This window comes from Bombina bombina, chromosome 6, assembly GCF_027579735.1.
Source record: "Bombina bombina isolate aBomBom1 chromosome 6, aBomBom1.pri, whole genome shotgun sequence".
Classification (NCBI taxonomy): domain Eukaryota; kingdom Metazoa; phylum Chordata; class Amphibia; order Anura; family Bombinatoridae; genus Bombina; species Bombina bombina.
This window is the reverse complement of record NC_069504.1, coordinates 156,330,489-156,350,168: the sequence shown is the minus strand read 5'-3', so window position 1 is coordinate 156,350,168 and position 19,680 is coordinate 156,330,489. Positions and strand designations below refer to the sequence as shown.

Genomic DNA, 19,680 nt, shown 5'->3' with positions numbered 1-19,680 from the left:
GCTCTATCTGAATCACAAAAGAAAAAATTTGGGTTCAGTGTCCCTTTAAATTAAAAACACACACTCAGAACTGTTGGTGCTACAACTTCTAAATTCAAGAATGATAACTTATGTGTGGCAATGGCGTTGCTGAAATTTAGTCACCTAGAGGGTCAAATGAATGTAAGATGACCAGATAATTCACCTTAAGGAAGTGAATAGTGTCACTTATGGGCTGCAACTATAGATAAGTATTGTTTTTAAAGGTGATAAATGTAGTTCACTTATATTTGTAAGTTTGATTGCTTGTATAGGTATTCTATGCTACTACAGTTTCTTGGATAGATATTGCTATTGTATTATATTGTTGGTAGCATTGTTGGAAGAAAAAAGTGCTGTTTTTTTCTTCTAGATTTTGGCCAGTTACATCAACTTTCTGTACTGGACTATTTGTAGTCTGTTGGAGTAGCCTCTATAATTCAACTCCTATATTGTTGCAGAAGTGCCTCTAAATTCATACATTTTTTGGATTTATGTTAAAAGAAATGTATAACTCCCTGGTAATATTACAGTCACGAACCATACATAAAGTTCCTGTTTTCAAGAATCAACCAATCACATCTTATATTTCTTGGTGATACAATTTTGTAAAGCAGTAACTTTAGTGCACACAAGTCAGAGATGTTTTAATTTAATATCAAAAGGATGAACAACAACGGATCTTTAAAATATCCATAACTTTATTCCAAATTAAAAGACAGTGACAATCCACCTCGTAGCTCAAAAAATAGGCTGTGAAATGGTCTTATGCGTTTTGGCATTAGCCTTAATCATAGACCTTCAATGTTTTAATTTTAAAACGCTTAACTATGTACAACTTAAACATCAAGACACAGGAAGACCGCGTATGCTGTCGGCATTTATCAATGTGCGGCGGGCATGATACGCTACATCGTATCATGTCCACTCGCACTATGATAAATTGGCCCCAAAAACTGGTTTCATCACCTTTAAAAAAAATTGTAGTATTATTGTTCCAATGGTTTTGGAAATAATCTAGAGCCTTTTTTTGAGTAACAAGACAGGGTAATGTGATTCAGACAATTAGGACTATGGTCTGGACAGTGTACTGAGAGTGTTATAATATCCAATGTGTATGTCTGTTATGTGAGGAACCAGGTGGAATGATAACATTAATAATTCTATGCATTTTGCAAGTCTCTGTAAAAAAAGGGGGGGGGGTTGTCTGTCTAGGTAGTACCCATATCCAAAAGGGATCTTAAATCATGGATAAACTCTGATTTATTTTTATTTTTTTTCATGTTTATTGCTATGCACATCATAAGGAACCAGATGGAACAATAATATTCATAACTCTAATTTATACATGTGTCTGAAAAAAAAGAGTATAAATGTGCACTCACTTTCGATATGTATCATTTTAATCTACATTGTAAATAAATACTACTGTGCCCTCTGGAAGTGTTGTGGCAAAAGTTTGAGTTAAAGAAAAAAAAAAGTGAATTTTTAGAACATAAGCTTTTAAAAAGAAATAGAAAATATGGAAAGTCTACGTCTACTGCAATGTTTACAGAAATGCAATCTTTTGTATTTGATTTCTCTTGTGCATATAGGGTGAGCATGTTATGTCAAGAAATTTTAAAAGAAAATTTAGACTCATAAATATGTTTGATGTTACAAAGGATTCTTGGAGTTTTGCAGAAGCAGATTTGTATTCACTCAAGCATATACAGTAAAAAATGTAAAAATAATGCATTCAGGAAAAAGCACTATGCATACTCTAGGGGAAGTATTTTGATAGTCTAATCTTAAAAAACGATCTATTCTCTGAATTGAAAAGTAAGAGAAAGAAATATTACTTTAGGTTATACACTTGCAAAATAAGTCATTTTGAGGTGCCTTAGCATAAACAGTTATTTAATGCTAGATTAGGCCTGATATGATTTGTATATGAAGAGCATACAAGGTACGGTTACAGTAAAGAAGAAATCCCTTAAGTGGCATATTTTTCTTTAAAGCATATTCTGTAGATTTGTTGAACATGTTTGTTTAGATAGATCAACTGCATAGCATTTTGTGCTTTGGAAAAATTTGGCATTAAATCTACACATTTTATGTCTTACAGCATTGTGAGCCCAAACCTGTCAGTGTTTTTTAATATTGAATTTATTGACCAATTTATTTTGATAACAGTGTTTTCTCACTGCTTCAGAATGTGAAAGTCCTACAAAAACAAATTTGGATTCCATTTGGTGAAATAATCTAAATAATACACCATGCTAAGTATTCTTCACCTGCCACAAAGATGATTCCAACACTAACATAGTTAAATGATTCATTAAAACAATTAAGAGAGAGTGTAAAAGCTACTGGCGAACAAACATTTAATGTTCTTCAGTTTAAATGCCACATATTGCTTTTAAAGTTATTCAATCCAAACCACTTAGGGAAGCACTAGCCAAAAAATAAACAAAACAATTAGGGTTGCCATAAAAAACAATATGATAAAAAGGTGTTGAGTACCACAAAATGCCTATTTTTAACCAGTCAAAACTTGTGCTTTGGTTTTTAGAGCTTGAATGATAAAATCCATTATTATGTTATTGTGTACTATTTTCATAATTAGGCATCAACACTAATTCATATTAACAAAAAGTCAATTGCAAACCATATCATTTGTAGCAAAAATATCTGCACATTTAAAAGAGTCTAGTGGGTACATTTTTTCAGTTTAACATAATTAGAAGTAAATACAATATTTAATAAAACATTGTGTTTCTCTTGAATATTAAATATTACTTAGTGTTGAATTTTTTTTAATTTGGTATCTAAAAATGATTGCCTTACCTTAAAGAGCCTTAAAATATTTGCAACCATGATGGATACAGAACTCGCTGCAGCTCCAATTACACCAACTATTTTATCTGGCTTAGTAAAAATAGGTGGGTCGCCATTTGCACATCTCACATCAGTAGCATCTTTTTCTATTAAAGCTTGCACAAAGGTTAAAGATTGCTCCAAAGCATAGGTATCTCTTGAGCAAGTATCAAGGATGCGCACTCCTAAAGTGATATTTGTTAAAAGGTCAGGGTCTTTATTGATCTGATCTATTGCATACATCATAGCTTCTAGCCTATGAATCCCCTTCTCTTTTTTTAAGTCTCCACAAGGCACCCCTCGCTCTCCTCTTGAATGGACTGGGAAGAGACCTCCAAGTATAATGTCCCCTTCCACTCTGATAGAATGAGCATATTCTTGTCCATTGGTTCTTTGCATCACACATAAAATCCAATAACACTTGATAGCTAAAAAGAAAATGTAGGGAGAAGTAGAATGTTTTCTTTTGTATTCCAGGTTTCTTGAAAACATGGTTGCCAACCAAAGACCAATTTTCTAGATTTATATATGAAGAAATAGACCCGTTGAAGCAGCACCTTCTAGATCCTATCATCAGTGCCCAGTAAGTGACGACATAAGGGTGTGTAGTATAGTAGAGAGACAAAGTTTTTTCTGCAAGCCAGGAAATTTTAATTTAATGTGATAGAATCACCATATCCAACTGAGGAAACAAAATATTGTATTGTGTCAATTATATTTTTTACAAATGAATGCAGCCAGCTGTTTCCAAGTCATGTCTTCTTTGTTGACTCCTTGTATAAAGTCCTCCTAGTAATATAAAGACAACAAAATGTTTACATGTTTTTTTTAGTGAAAATAAACTTTACCCAACTATTGTTAGTGTAATCACAACCACAGTTACGCTATAATAGATTTATACTGCATTAACCTCATATCTTACTTTACCCACAGCTACTTATGCTATGCAAAGATACTTTTTTTAAATTATCACAATTACTTTTTTTAAGGATAGTTAAAGTGCATTTATAAATGTAAATTGTAATAAACATATCTAGCCTTATGAATAATACATTCTTCTCCTTTAGTAAAATGTATATATATTTTCTTCTGCATCAGTAATAAAAATTAAATATATGCATTAAAACACATTGGAAATTACTCCCTAAACTGATTTATCAAACCATATAACAACATTTTGTTAACAATAAATATTTTAGCAAATATATTTTCAGCTAGTTCCAAAGATTGAAAGAAACAAAACCCACATATCCTGTTATTCTTTAATAGCAATATCACATTGTGTTTCAGCCTGGAAATATGAATAGATTGATACATTTATAGTAACAAATTATAAAATGTGGAGCGCCTGTAACCATATTTTTGTAATCATTATATATTGTAACCAGAAATGTGTCTATCTATGATTGTGTTGTTAGCTGTTAATTATTATTATTATTATTATTATTAATAATAATATTATCATTTATTTGTAAAGCAGCAGCAGATTCTGTAGCTTTATAAACATAGGTATAACACACAAAGGTAGCATTTAAGAGGCAGTTTTTGCAGAGTTGGTAGAGGGCCCTGTCAAGGGTCAAGAAGGTAAACTTGAGAACAGTAGGGTAAGCTTTCATCCTAAGGGGGCGCAGGTTCTGATTAAAGGAGAGGATCTGGGGTCAGAAAGGTTAGCATACATTGTATACATCCCAGAACATTTAGAAATAGGGGAGAGAATATTGTGGAGTGAAGAAGAGAGTTCCACCAGACTGGGGCCAAGCTGGAGAAGTTGTGTTAATAAGAATGTCAGCAGGTTACCAGACCTAACTAGTATTGTAAACTTGAGCTCATCTGGGTTACACAAGTTTTAGCCTGGGTTGTAAATATTAATTAGTTTACTAGTTCTAGACAAGTATACAATTACAATGTGTCATGTAACTAGCACTTTCCAGCATAGCAGATGTTAATTTTCTTATAACTTAGGATTTATTTCTAAAACAGACACAAATATGTGTATGGCCTCTCTGTAAAACTAGGAGATGTACATCACAACCCCAAAGTATCTTCAGAGCCTGATACCAGCCTTTAAAGGGACATTAAGCACAACATTTTTCTTTCATGACTCAGACAGAGCATATGATTTTAAACAACTTTCCAATTTACTTCTATTTCATTTTCTTCATTGACTTAGTATCCTTTGTTGAAGAAGCAGCAATGCACTACTGGGAGCTTGCTAAACACATCGGGTGAGCTAATAACGTCACATATATTGGCAGTCACCCATCAGCAATTCCTGACCCTACCTAGGTATCTTTTTTCAACAAAGGATACAAAGAAACAAAAACATAGCTGATTGACAACAGGCTATAACCAACATCATAATATTGCCTTGGAGCAATAAAAAATGGAAAATGCAGATAACTTAAATGTGCCTGTACAAAAGTTATGCTAATAGAATAAATTCAGGACTTTCTTTAACTGGCAATATAAGGACCATAAAAGCTGGAGGGTGGATTCTCTTACCCCCCTCTAACCAAGATGGGCTGATTTAGGAACCTGAGCTAGTTTTTCCATGTATACAGTGGGGAAAATTGTACACAAAAATTGTCATTTGTTTAAGAGAACTTTTTCTGAAATTGCGTAAGTAACTCAGGATTTAAATCTCAATTCTCTTTGAGTCGGAAACCTTTGACACTTGCTGACTTGTGAGTAGATTGTTTAGGCTTTCTGTTTTGATTCTTTTTATTTTGAAACTGTATTGCAATGTGTACCTTTGTATATTTTTCTGTATCTCATTAATATAAATGAACTGTGACCATTTTTGTCATAACCAATATTTCTTATTAAAGTTATGGATTTTTGTCTTACCATTTGAATTCAATTTGCTTTAGAGACTGTTAACAATTGTTAAGATTTAACAGTAGGTGTTAAGCAGCTCTTTATTTTTATATACATATATAGATAGATTTATGACAAAAAAAAAATTCTTCATTTTAAACTGCGATTTTAAACTGTTATCATGATCATAGACTACCAGTTTTAACTATTCTTGATGGTGTGAGAAACAGAGAGAAAAGTGTGAGAGAGAGAGAGAGAGAGAGAGAGAGAGAGAGAGAGAGAGGACGAGTGCACACAAGATCATTACATTGTTCTAAACATTTAGTATATTTGGATAGGAGAGATACATTTTGTTTCTATCCTTTCAAACTCTAAGCTGAATATGGGTTGAGGATAAAAAAGGACAAAATGTTTGCAGGCAGTTACATGTACTAGGTTAAACCCAATGGGTTTCTATAAATGACCCACTTGAATAAGCATTATCATGGCCATATACAGCTATTAAAATCATAAAATACAGCATAATAAAAAAAATACTAGTCAAATTATATTCAACAACATACAAACTTTAGATAGAAAGTTAAATATATATTGGATAGAGACATCACAATTTTAAAGACACAAATTGAGCTATCTTTGGATAATAAACCCTTGAAAAATAAGAGTTTCTAAAGAAATGGCTTGTTTCCAATACCATTAAAACTATGTTTGCTGTTGCTAGATAGAAGCAAAAAACAAAATGCTTATAAGTTCCAAGAACTGTTCTGGTCACTGCATATTTTCATTTCTGCAAAGCGTAAAAAAAAATGATAAGTTCTCTATTTTTCTGAAAATAGAATGGAGGCGAGTGTGCGTTCATACATAAAATTAATGTATAAAATTAATTATTTACAACACTGAAGTACTCTATTAAAAAATAATAGATCTACACCTCTGATTATATAATTGTTCACCAATTTCTCTGTATGTTGCTATAAAATGTATATAGAAAGCATTGCATATAAATAAATCAAATTGGTAGATTTTTCTGTCCATTAAATGATAAATAGTGCTCACATAGTTTACTCTAGGTGATCCAACATTATAAATAATCTCAGTCCAAATAGCAAAATACCTCTGAAATATAACTCTGTGTTCAAAAAACGGCCTTTGGATTGAGAGTATGTAATGTGAATCAAAAAGGTGAATTGTGGGTTATATGAAATGAACTAGTGAGGCTGACATAATCTACTGAATATTACTTTTTTTGTCAGCGATTTATTTTTTATTTCCTTGACTTTTTAGTTAAAGGGATAATATATCTTAAACATTTCTCCTCTTTAATTTGCTCCCAATTATCCATTTTACCTGCTGGAGTGTATTACATTTTTTACAAATAGCTTAATGACCTTTATATCAGCATTTTAAATAGCTGATTTTGCATCTGGTATCCCTATCTATAATCAACGTTTATATACTTAAGTATTGTCTATAGAAAAGCTGTATAAACATAGCTAGCAGAAGAAATTACACTAGTAAGAGGTAGGAGATATGAATAATAAAATATTAATATTTAATTGTTCTTTCTAAGTATTGTGCTTTGGTTTCCAGACAGAGATAACATAAAGAAACATTTGTATGTACAGACAGTGATAAATAGGAATATCTGATTTCACATGTTCAATCCCTTTTGATGGGTTGTGGTTTCAAAGAACAAACACACAGCTACATTACGAGTTTTGCGTTATGAGTGGCTTGGTAATAACTTGCAAGTTATTGTCACCGCTCACCTTTAATAGCGCTGCTAATACAGGTTTGCAAAAACCCAGCTATATGGTTGCGTTGAGCTCCATACTGCACACAAATACCAGCGCTGCTTTGAACTGCTCTTACGTGCTTGTGCTCGAATTCCCCATAGACATTAATGGGGAGAGCCGGCTAAAAAAAAGCCTAACACCTGCAATAACGGAGTGTAAAGATCCGTAACGCATCCACATTGATGTCTATGGGGGAAAAAATGTATGTTTAAACCTAACAACCTAACATAAACCTCGAGTCTAAACACCCTAATCTGCCACCCCGACATCACCGACACCTATATTATACTTATTAACCCCTAATCTGCCGCCCCCAACATCGCCGCTACCTACCTACACTTATTAACCCCTTATCTGCTGCCCCCAATGTCGCCGTCACCTACATAAATGTATTAACCCCTAATCTGCCACCCCCAATGTCGCCGCCACCACTATACTAAAGTTATTAACCCCTAAACCTCTGGCCTCCCACATCACTAACACTAAATAAATATATTAACCCCTAAACATAACCCTAACCCTAAGTCTTACCCTAACCCTAACACCCCTAACTTTAAAATAATTAAAATGAATCTAAATAAAATTACTGTTATTACCTAAATAATACCTATTTAAGACTAAATACTTACCTGTAAAATAAACCCTAAGCTAGCTACAATATAACTAATAGTTACATTGTATCTATGTTAGGTTTTATTTTTATTTCACAGCTAAGTTTGTATTTATTTTAACTAGGTAGAGTAGTTAGTAAATAGTTATTAACTATTTACTAGCTACCTAGTTAATAAAACCCCTTGCCTACACTAAACTGCCAATAGCCCTTAAAAGGGCCTTTTGCAGGGCATTGCCCCAAAGAAATCAGCTCTTTTACCTGTAAAAATATATATATAAACGATCCCCAACAGTAAAAACCTACCACCCACACAACCAACCCCCACAAATAAAAACCTACCTAAAAAACCTAAGCTCCCCATTGCCCTGAAAAGTCCCTAATCTAAAAATAAAACCCACCCAATAAACCCTTAAAAAAATCTAACACTAACCCCGAAAATCCACTTACAGTTTTTGAAGACCGGACATCCATCCTCATCCAGCAGGGAGAAGTCTTCATCCAAGCAGCAAGAAGTCCTCAACAAAGCCGGGAGAAGTCTTCATCCAAGCAGCAAGAAGTCTTCCTTCAGGAGGGGCAGAAGTCTTCTTCCAGACGGCATCTTCTATCCTCATCCTTCTGATCAGTTCCGATCAGTTCTAATCAGCCAATAGAATGCAAGCTCAATCCTATTGGCTGATTGGATCAGTCGATAGGATTAAAGCTCAATCCTATTGGCTGATTGCATCAGCCAGTCGGATTTTATACCCTTTAATTCCGATTGGCTGATAGAATTCTATCAGCCAATCAGAATTCAAGGGACGCCATCTTGGATGATGTCCCTTAAAGGGAACCTTAAGTGTACGGCTGGGACGGTATGAAGAGGATGCTCCGCGCCAGATGTCTTGATGATGGAGCTGCTCCGCATCTGAAGGATGAAGATAGAAGATGCCATCTGGAAGAAGACTTCTGCCCGCCTGGAGGACGACTTCTTGCCGCTTGCATGAAGACTTCTCCCGGCTTCGTTGAGGACTTCTTGCTGCTTGGATGAAGACTTCTCCCGGCTGGATGAGGATGGATGTCTGGTCTTCAAAAACTGTAAGTGGATCTTCGGGGGTTAGTGTAAGGTTATTTTTAAGGGTTTATTCAGTGAGTTTTATTTTTAGATTAGGGACTTTGGGCATCGTAAAAGAGCTAAATCCCCTTTTAAGGGCAATGCCCATACAAATGCCCTTTTCAGGGCAATGGGGAGCTTAGGTTTATTTAGATAGGATTTTATTTGGGGGGTTTGGTTGTGTGGGTGGTAGGTTTTACTGTTGGGGGGTTGTTTGTATTTTTTTTTACAGGTAAAAGAGCTGATTTCTTTAGGGCAATGCCCCGCAAAAGGCCCTTTTAAGGGCCATTGGCAGTTTAGTGTAGGCTAGGTTTTTTTTTATTTTTGGGGGGCTATTATATTAGGTGTAATTAGTTTAAATATTTGATAATTTCTTTTTTATTTTTTTTGTAATTTGGTGTTTATTATTTTTTATAATTTAGATAAATGTATTTTTTTTTTTTTTTAAACATTTTTATTGATGAAAATAAATCAGTATACATTTAGATTTAGGCAGATATAACTTGAGCACATTATCAAGTCATGTATACAAAAGTCAAACATATTATAGTGGAAAACATTTCTCTATATGACAATGCACAATATATTAAAAACCGTATATGAGTATTATAAAAACTACTAATGTACCAGGATACCGGCTTTGTCTCATAATATAAACATTTGTATATGCTATGTATGGTCTAGGTCTGAGCCAAAGTCATATTCAAGTATTCCTCCCATAGAAAGTATATGGAGTGGTAATCATCTTGTCGATGTATTTGTGTGTAATGGTATTTTTCTAGTTCTAGATTATGTGTGACTGTATGTCTCCAGGCTTCTATTGTGGGTAGATCTGTTTTTTTCCAGTGCAACGGGATTAATCTTTTGGCTGTGTTTACCATTATTGTTAATAGTGCTAATCTTAACTTACATTTTATTTTAGGGAAATGATTGAAGAGCAAAACTTTTAATTCGAAGGGTATAGAGATACTCAATACTCGTTCAACCTCTTTCTTGATTGTTTCCCAATAGTATTTAGCTTTCGGGCACTGCCACCAAATGTGGTGTGGGGTTCCAATTTCCTGGCAACCCCTCCAGCATATTGCTGGGGTGTTAGGGAATAGCTGATGTAAACGTGAAGGTGTATAATACCATCTGCACATGAATTTGAGGTTCATTTCCAGAATGGAAATCGAGGAGGAAGATTTGCTCATATATTTGAATATGTCATACCAAGTTTGTTCTGGTATCGGGCTATCAAATTCCTGTTCCCATTTGGCAACATAGGATGGTAGGTGTTTATAGCTAGACAGTTGAAGTTGTTTATGTACTATGGAGAGTATGCCTTTATTTGGCAGTGGATTAATGCACAGATTCTCAAAAGGTGTTAATGGACGAGTAAAATGCGGTTTAGATGGGTGTGTTGAAAGAAAGTGTGCTAACTGTGAATATGTTAACCAATTTTGCAGTCTGGGTCCACACTTGGTAACAAGATCTGTTTGCGATTTAACCCTTCCATTCTCATATAGGGTATGGACCGGAAGGATATCATTGATAGTTACTAATTGTGGCTCAAGTATATTAATATTAAGTGGGGATGTTACATTGCCCCCTATCGGAGTTAAAGGGGATTGCGCTGTAGAAATGCCTTTATGCTGTCGTATGATTTTGTCCCATATTTTATATGATTCTCGAACTGAGGATGGGGTAGCATCTGAAAGCGTTCTCTGGTTGGAGGTAAGCCAACAGTTCCCGCATATATTGTCGTGACCTATCAAATTGTTTTCTAGTTGGACCCATTCTTTATTTAAGGCATTTTTACACCAGTCTACTATCCTGGACATAAAAGTAGCTATTCTGTAGAGTTTTATATTGGGCGCTCCAATGCCTCCGAGTTCTCTTGGTCTATATAATGTAGCTGTGGCTATGCGTGGGCGTTTGTTTGCCCAAATAAAGGTATTTAACGCTTTCTGTAGTCTATGAATCAGTGAGTCAGGGAGGGGTATAGGTAAAGTTTGTAACAGATAAAGTATTTTGGGCAATATAATCATTTTAATTGCATTAAGTCTCCCCATCCATGATAGAAATTTACTATTCCAGCTTCTTAACAATGAGTTAACGTTTAAAATTAGGCTTTCGTAATTTAAAGTCACAACATCATAGATGTTGGGGGTTATGTAGACTCCTAAATATTTAATTGCTTTGCTCTGCGCCTTATATTGGAATTGCCGCTGCAGGCGTGTTACGGTGGATGGGGTGAGATTAATATGTAGCAGTTCAGACTTTGTAATGTTTATACTAAAATTTGAGTATTTCCCATATTTATTTAAGGTATCCAGGAGATAAGGGAGTGTGGATTCTATGTTCGTAAGGGTAAGAAATATGTCATCTGCATATAATGTGATTTTATATTCTGCTGAGCCTATTTGGAGTCCCGTAATAGCTTTATTATTCCTAATATAGGATGCCAGTATTTCTATTGACAAGACAAAAAGGAGGGGTGAGAGCGGGCAGCCTTGTCTGGTTCCGTTATTGATTTGAAAAGGGTAGGAGAAGGAGTCATTTAGTTTAACTTTTGCTTGAGGCGCATTATATAGTGCGAATAATTTCATGATTAGTTCTTGGTCAAATCCAAATTTAAGTAAGGCCTGTTTCAGAAATGTCCAATCAAGCCTATCAAAGGCTTTCTCCGCGTCCATAGAAATGAACGCGGAGGGAACCTGATGTTTGTGTGCATATTCCATAAGAGCTAAAATTTTTGTGGTGTTGTCTCTGGATTCTCGTGTAGGTGTGAACCCTGCTTGATTTATATGTATTAAGGTTGGGAGGATCAGATTAATTCGGGTCGCGAAAATCTTCGCGTAAAGTTTAATGTCCACATTAAGTAGAGAGATTGGGCGAAAGTTCGCTGGTGTGTTTGGTTGTTTGCCTGGTTTTGGGAGCACCGAGACCTGCGCCTCAAGCATTGATGGTGGAAACGGGTTTTCCCCAGAAACCTCATTAAAAAGTTGGACCATGTGGGGGATAAGGATGGAGGAAAAAGCTTTATAGTATTTAGCTGATAGGCCATCAGGGCCTGGACTTTTCCCATTAGGCAATTCTGATATTACGTGTTGAAGTTCCTGTGTGGTTATGGGCCTTTTCAGGTTTTGCAATTGGTCTGAGGTAATCTTGGGGACCTGACAATGATCAATATAAGTGTTGAGGTTAGAGAGGTGTTCTTCAGTTAGGGGGGTTTTAGAAATATTATAAAGTTCTGTGTAATAATCCTGAAAGACTTGGAGAATCTCTCTAGTAGTATAGAGAGGGGTCTTGCATTTTGGCCTATGTATTTCATAGATAAATGATTTGAGTCTTTTCTTTTTTAAAGCTCGCGCTAGTAGCTTTCCTGCTCTATTGTTCTCATAATAAAACTTACAGTTAGTTTTTTTATGTAAAGTTTGATACTCAATTTCTAAAAAATTATCTAACGCTTTTCTGGCTTCAAGATAGTCTTGTGCTAGTAGGGGATCGTTAGGTTTGCATTTCAATGCATGATCTAATTTTGTAAATGTTTCTGTAAGTTCTGCATATTGTCGGCGAATGTGTTGTTGGTGCTGGGCTTTGAGCTTTATCAATTCTCCCCTAATGACACACTTGTGGGCTTCCCACACTACATAGTTGTTTGTTACTGAGTTGATATTATGTGTGAAATAGTCTGATATAAGTGAGGATATTTTGTCAACGGAGTTCGGGTTATGCAGTAAGGTTTCATCTAGTTTCCAGCTGAAGGGTTCTGTCTGTGTTTCAGGCCATGAGAGTTTCAGTGTGACTGCGGAGTGGTCAGACCACGAAGTTGGCGAGATCTCACAGCGGTTATAAATGTATTTTTTTAATTAAATTTATTTAATTTTAGTGTAAGGTTAGGTTTTATTTTACAGGTAAATTTGTATTTATTTTTACTAGGTAGTTAGTAAATAGTTAATAACTATTTAATAACTAATCAACCCAGTTAAAAGAAATACAAACTTACCTGTGAAATAAAAATAAAACATAAGCTAGATACAATAACAATAACTATTAGTTATATTGTAGCTAGCTTAGGTTTTAATTTACAGGTAAGTATTTATTTATTTTTAAATAAGACTAATTTATGTTTTAATTGTAATTTTTATTTGTAATTATTTTAATATGTTAAAGTTATTGGGTGTTAGGGTTAGGGTTATGTTAGGGTTAGGGTTAGACTTAGGGTTAGGTTTAGGGGTTAATAACTTTAGTACAGTGGCGGCAATATTGGGGGCAGCAGATTAGGGGTTAATAAATTTAGTTAGCTAGCGTCGATTTTGGGGGCAACAGATTAGGGTTAATAACAATAATGTAGGTTGCGGCGATGTTAGGGACAGCAGATTAGGGGTTAATAAGTGTATGTAGGTGACAACGACATTGGGGGCAGCAGATTCATAATATTTTACTAGTGTTTGCAATACAGGAGTGTGGCTGTTTAGGAGTTAATATGTTTATTATAGTGGCGGCGATGTCCGGAGCGGCAGATTAGGGGTTAATAATTTTATTTTAGTGTTTGCAATGCGGGAGGGCTTAACCCATAACTACTGACTTTCAGGTGGCGGTACAGATCTTGTAGTTATGGGCTGTTCCGCTCACTTTTTGGCCGGACAGGCAATACCGGCACTATAGAAGTCCCATTTAAAAAGGACTTTTTGAAAGGTGAGGTAGTTACGTTGCGTTACGGCCAAAAAGGTGTGCAGTACAGCTATACCTACAACACCTGTAATACCAGCGGTAGTGAAAAAGAGCCATAACGCTGCTTTTTCACTCATAACGCAAAATTCCTAATCTAGCCGACAGTTATTTAATATACAAAAATAAACCTAAATAAGCAATTACTCATATATTCTATACTCTACAGCTACTATAACAAGTCATTGGAAGCACATTAAAGGAAAAACAATTTTACAGTAAATTGTCCCTTTAAATAATAAAATGTATATTCTCAGTTGGATTTTAAATAGACACAATTGTATTATTATAGCAATAACTGAATGCAATATAATAATTCTAGCTAGCATACTGTACATTACAAATCTTTTACATAGCATTTCTGCTTCTTGGTCAAGTCGATTATCATATTTGTTATCATATATTTATGTACAAGTTTCTGATTTTGACCTGTATTATAACTTTTTTATTGAATTTTTTTTTACGAAGAAAGACTTTTTTTTATTATTTTTATTTTACTGTATTCTTTAGTTTTTATTTTATTTTATTTTGTTTATACATTAAGGATTCCTATTAAATGCATTAAAAAAGTATTTTAAAGAAATTCTGAAATATAAAATAATCTAACATAAGATACATAGGAGTCAAGTTGAAGAAGAATGAAACAAAAACTCTATAAAAGTTCAATCTTTACAGATATACTGTGATCCCTGACATTAAAATTATGAGATTGAAGGATATTTGTGAACTTTGAACTCAATGAACATTTTCCTTCTTACTTTTGGATGTGAGTGAGAAAGAAAAAGGACTGAACTTATTATACACCCCTTTCTGAATACAAATAAGGAGCATGCCCTAGTAGATTATCACAATCAGTTGAAAAGATTTAAAGAAGCTCCTCAGTGGCAAAATAAATGAGTTATGACTGTTGACATCCATGATGGTCTGGAGTGGATGAAGAGGTGTGTGCTCACACATCTGTTGAAGGAACATAATTTGTTCTTGCTTTTTTATGTTATATCATTAGTAATTAGGACAAATAGAAATTCAAGTATATATATATATATATATATATATATATATATATATATATATATATATATATATATATATATATATATAGTCTAATCGAGCAAGAAACAAAGTGGGAAACAATTGCTAGGACTGAGAGCTGGACGGGTGAAGTAAATGTGTATATACTCCTTATACTCACCTTACAAAAAAGCCATAGGGCTAGTGTTGCAGACCCTTATAAAAAATATATCAAGAATAGCTAAAGAGAGAAAAGAATCAAAGAAAATACTTGTTTCTTTAAAGACAGGGATTTTGAGCACTCTTTTCATCTAAGTAGAAAGCTGCAAATTTGACAACAATTTATTGGCATAGGCAGTTGAAAGTTATGACACATAACTGCATCCCCCAAAACAGAGGATATACAAATATATACTGTAGTGCACAATATAGGATAACCAATGTGAAATTGCTAGAAGTATCAAATTCAAAATATTGAAACAGAATAAAATAAACCTGGGTGAACCAAGGTACCTAATAATGCAAATGTGTTGTTTGGAAATATAGTTTGGATAACCACACCCAGCTGCACACAGAATCTTCACCCTAAATGTGGAGGTATGACCTGGGCAGATTTGTTACACGGGATCTAGGTTATTGATAATATACTCATATAAGAGCAAGTTTTAACATTATACATATGTAGCATATAAAAGACATTGTAAAGCTTGGCAGACAGTAGCAAGAATTTGGTAGAGTGAGGATTCAAACAACTACACCCTGCTGCACACAGAACCCCCACATGTTTAAAGAGGTATATCCTGGGCTGGTAATATAAAAATGGGATCTAAGTTGTGTAATCAGACACTGAAAACCAAGTGGTAGTGTTACACAATGAGAGAACAAACATCAATAGCTCCCGATCCTAGTGGCTGATTGGCCGCGAATCTGCAGGAGGCGGCATGGCACAAACAGTTCACCAGAACTGCTTGTGCAATGTTAAATGCTAACAGGGTATGCTGTCAGCATTCAGCGATGTCTGTCAGACATGATCCGCTGAGCATATCACGTCGGACAGACATTTGATAAATCAGCCCCATGGTGTAAGTTACCTTGTAGTCAGGTGACGTGACACTTGCACCTGATCTCAATTAAAAGTGAATGTTATATAAATGAGTAAGCAGTGGGGTGGGGTATGGAGGGAAGGGTTGAGTGGAATGTGCTTGCTGTATCTATTTCATAATAAGTGAGACCTTTTCTATCAAAATAAAATTAGATACCGCTCAAGTTAAATAAATTATTGTATTTTGTTTACCCATATTACAAGTTAAAAGTAATATGTAAGTGTTTGAGTGAAAGGCTAGGACTTGCTCAAATCTGGATTTTGGATCATGTAAGTAAACTAAATCCCTGACATAACAGACTTCAATGGGGGAGTGCAGAAAAACTGTAATACAAAACTCAAAAGTGGGCTAAGCCAAAGGTCAAGTATTAGTGATCTTCACTAACATTTAAACTATGATTTTCTATTGAAATATAAGTTTAAAACACTGCACACATACTAACTTATATACTTATACATATGTACATACACATACATACATACACATATATCTACACAAATACAAAAAAACACACAAACACCTTTGAGTCCTTTCCAGCACAACACTTTGTCATATACCATAACCCCTTTAATCACTGTTAAAACATTTATATCAATTAAAAAAACAACTTTATTTTACATTGAATATGTGTATATATGAGTTAAATACTATATATATATATATATATATATATATATATATATATATATATATATATATAATGCATATATTTAAGCCTTAAAACTTTGCTTCAGGTCTCAAAGAATACTACATTTTGCAGAACTACTATGTGTTGCACTCAAGCATAACGCATAACTCACCACTTGTAATATGATGGATAATAGCACACCCTGTGCTATCCATTAAATGTATAAGATGCACTGAAGAATGTCTGCCAGTTAAGATTCTCTGGTAAATCTTTTTTACTATACACTTTTAATACCAGATTGTGCGCTATTCTTAGCACAGGGTCGCGATAAAGATAGCTAATCATGCACTATCACTAGTGCTCCACTTCTAATCAAGGCCATTATAAGGTAAAAAAACAACACTACATCTGTAGGCACAACAGATCCATAAAGGACCCAAATATAAGCTGCATAGTCCTTTTAGCCCATCTAGCAATAATAGTGGAAGAAACTGGAGCATAAGGATGTGAGATGGAAATAAGAAGTTGTTTAGAGGATTGAGATATAAAAGAAGAGGTTTAAAGTTCATACTCTTTAAGACATCAACTCTAAAGAGAAAGTTTATTGTAAAAATAATGGTAAAAAATAGAAGACGAGTGGAGTTAGTCCTGTCTGCTATATTAAAAATGTACACCTTGAGGAAAACATCGAATTAAAAGGAATATGATAAATGAAAAAAAGGACATTTTCAAAAGTACAGGATACCAAGATTGGGATGGCCCTAAAGGGTGATAGGCATTAGAAAGACTAAGTTCCATCAAATTGTTGTGATAGTTTTGGTAATAGTGGAGAAAAGTTTGAAGGTGTGACCACTTTTGAGGGACATTCCTGAAGGAAAGCTATAACTTCTGGATATTTGTGCCAGTTAAAAAAGGATAAAATCTGAAAAATAAAGTGGGATGCAAAATGATCTATTATCAACAGGCCCCTAAGATCTATAAGACACATTCAACATCAAATCACTGGAATTTTGCAGAATCCAAGAACACAAACTATTTTACAAAGGTGTGGGTGGAAATCCCCTTGAAAAGAGACAATAGCATAGGCTAAAATCAAATTAATATCTAATTTTCAACAACTATGCAGCTAAATACATTTTTGGAATTCATAAAGATTTGGTGCGGCTTCTAATTACAACTGTGTATTGCAATAACAGCTCTATTATAATCAATAGACCAGGATCTATCATATTACCATTAAAAAGATATTCCAGAGAAAAAAAATTGAAATGCACTTCAATGCATTTCACTTTTGAATAGAAGCATTTTTGCAATATACTTGCCTTGAGAAAAATGCTTCAAGTAAAGTAACAGTGTGTCGGCTCGGAGAGCGTGCAGTGACTTGTATCATGTAAATGGAGTCAACACAAGAACAATACAAGGCGCTGACAGCTCTCTGACTAGACACATTATTAAAAATGCTGTTGCATGAAGCATATTTAGATATGCTTCATGTGCAAATGCAGAGTAAAAGTTCATACTTAAAAGAGTGATAGTTTTTACTACTTTGTAGATGTGTTCTTGCTAATGCAATTATTTTGCAAAAATGCTTTTATTCAAAAGGGTAATGCATTAATGTACATTTTAATTTAGGCTGAAATGTCCCTTCAGCTTCTTAAAGGGACACTGTACCCAATTTTTTTATTTTATAATTCAGAAAGAGCATGCAATTTTAAGCAACTTTCTAATTTACTCCTATTATCAATTTTTCTTCGTTCTCTTGCTATCATTATTTGAAAAAGAAGGCATCTAAGCTTTTTTTTTTTGTTTCAGTACTCTGGACAGCACTTTTTTATTTTATGGATGAATTTATCCACCAATCAGCAAGGACAACCCAGGTTGTTCACCAAAAATGGGCGGGCATATAAACTTACATTCTTGCATTTCAAATAAAGATAACAAGAGAATGAAGAAAAATTGATAATAGGAGTAAATTAGAAAGTTGCTTAAAATTTCATGCACAATCTGAATCACAAAAGAAAAAATTTGGGTACAGTGTCCCTTTAAGTATAGCAGAAGTGCGCTGTCAAGGATACCAACACCAAAAAAAAACCCCATTCAAAACATTAATAAACAAGCAAATTAAAATGAAAAAAAAAAAAACGTAATCGATTAAGACATTTAGCTCCAACATATGCGAAAAGGAAAATGTGAAAGCAGGTAAAGAAATATAAAAGAAAACTAAAAATGAGACAACCTTGCCAGCTTTATAAATATTGAGACGTGTGCTTGAACAATGTTTAAGTGGAAAATCCCAACCACATCTCTAGAATGTCTCTGAATGCCCATGGCAGCCCCTCATTCATGTTTGTTAGGTTTTACTTTTCTCTATTAAAATACACATGGCAGTGTTTTACAAATACAGGTGAAGAAGATAAAATGATTGCTTTTCTGCATTGTAAACTGTTCTTGTTTGCTGTGGGAAATATCTGTGTTTTACATCAAACTCCAAAAAACAACTTTTTCAGCACAAGCGGGAAGATCCCTTTTTTTCGGCAGCAAGATCTTAAAAAATTTAAATATATATGTTGTTTTACCTTTTTTTGGTTTAGATTGTTGTCACTTTCATTCCAGTAACAAGTCATTTCCCTGCACTTGTTGGCTACCATACATCTTGGGGTGCAAAGTCCAAAACTCTATCCAACATTTTGAAATACTATATCAATCATTGGACTAAATGCATGGATACTCCTCTCAATGCAAGTTCACCCTTTGACTATAGTTTTATATTTATTCATTTTGCATTTAACAAAATTATTTTAACATTGATTATGATATTTTTCAGCTGTTACATAGAACATTTGAATTCATGACGGTCTTGTCGTGCACAAGCATTTATTTCTTACTCTGATTCTATCCCATTAGGAGCAGTGTAATATAACAAACTGTACATAGATCTTTTATTTACATGTATTGGAATAAAAGCTATCTATTAAACTTAAACAATTCCTCCAATTATTAAGAATTATTTATATTACAGTAAAAAAAAA

The 19,680-nt window shown here is 34.1% G+C and overlaps 1 protein-coding gene across 1 annotated transcript in view; it reads right to left on the bottom strand.

Moving 5' to 3' along the window:
* The window catches only part of GRM8 (glutamate metabotropic receptor 8), a 2,175,877-nt gene extending 2,156,578 nt beyond the window's left edge, over positions 1-19,299 (bottom strand). The window contains exons 1-4 of the mRNA XM_053719190.1: positions 19,228-19,299; positions 10,171-12,351; positions 3,603-3,666; positions 2,848-3,305 (exon numbers count right to left, since the gene is read on the bottom strand). Of these exons, the coding sequence (XP_053575165.1) occupies positions 2,848-3,305; positions 3,603-3,666; positions 10,171-12,351; positions 19,228-19,299 (2,775 nt within the window). The remainder of the gene's footprint in view (positions 1-2,847; positions 3,306-3,602; positions 3,667-10,170; positions 12,352-19,227) is intronic.
* Between the last annotated feature and the right edge of the window lie 381 nt (positions 19,300-19,680).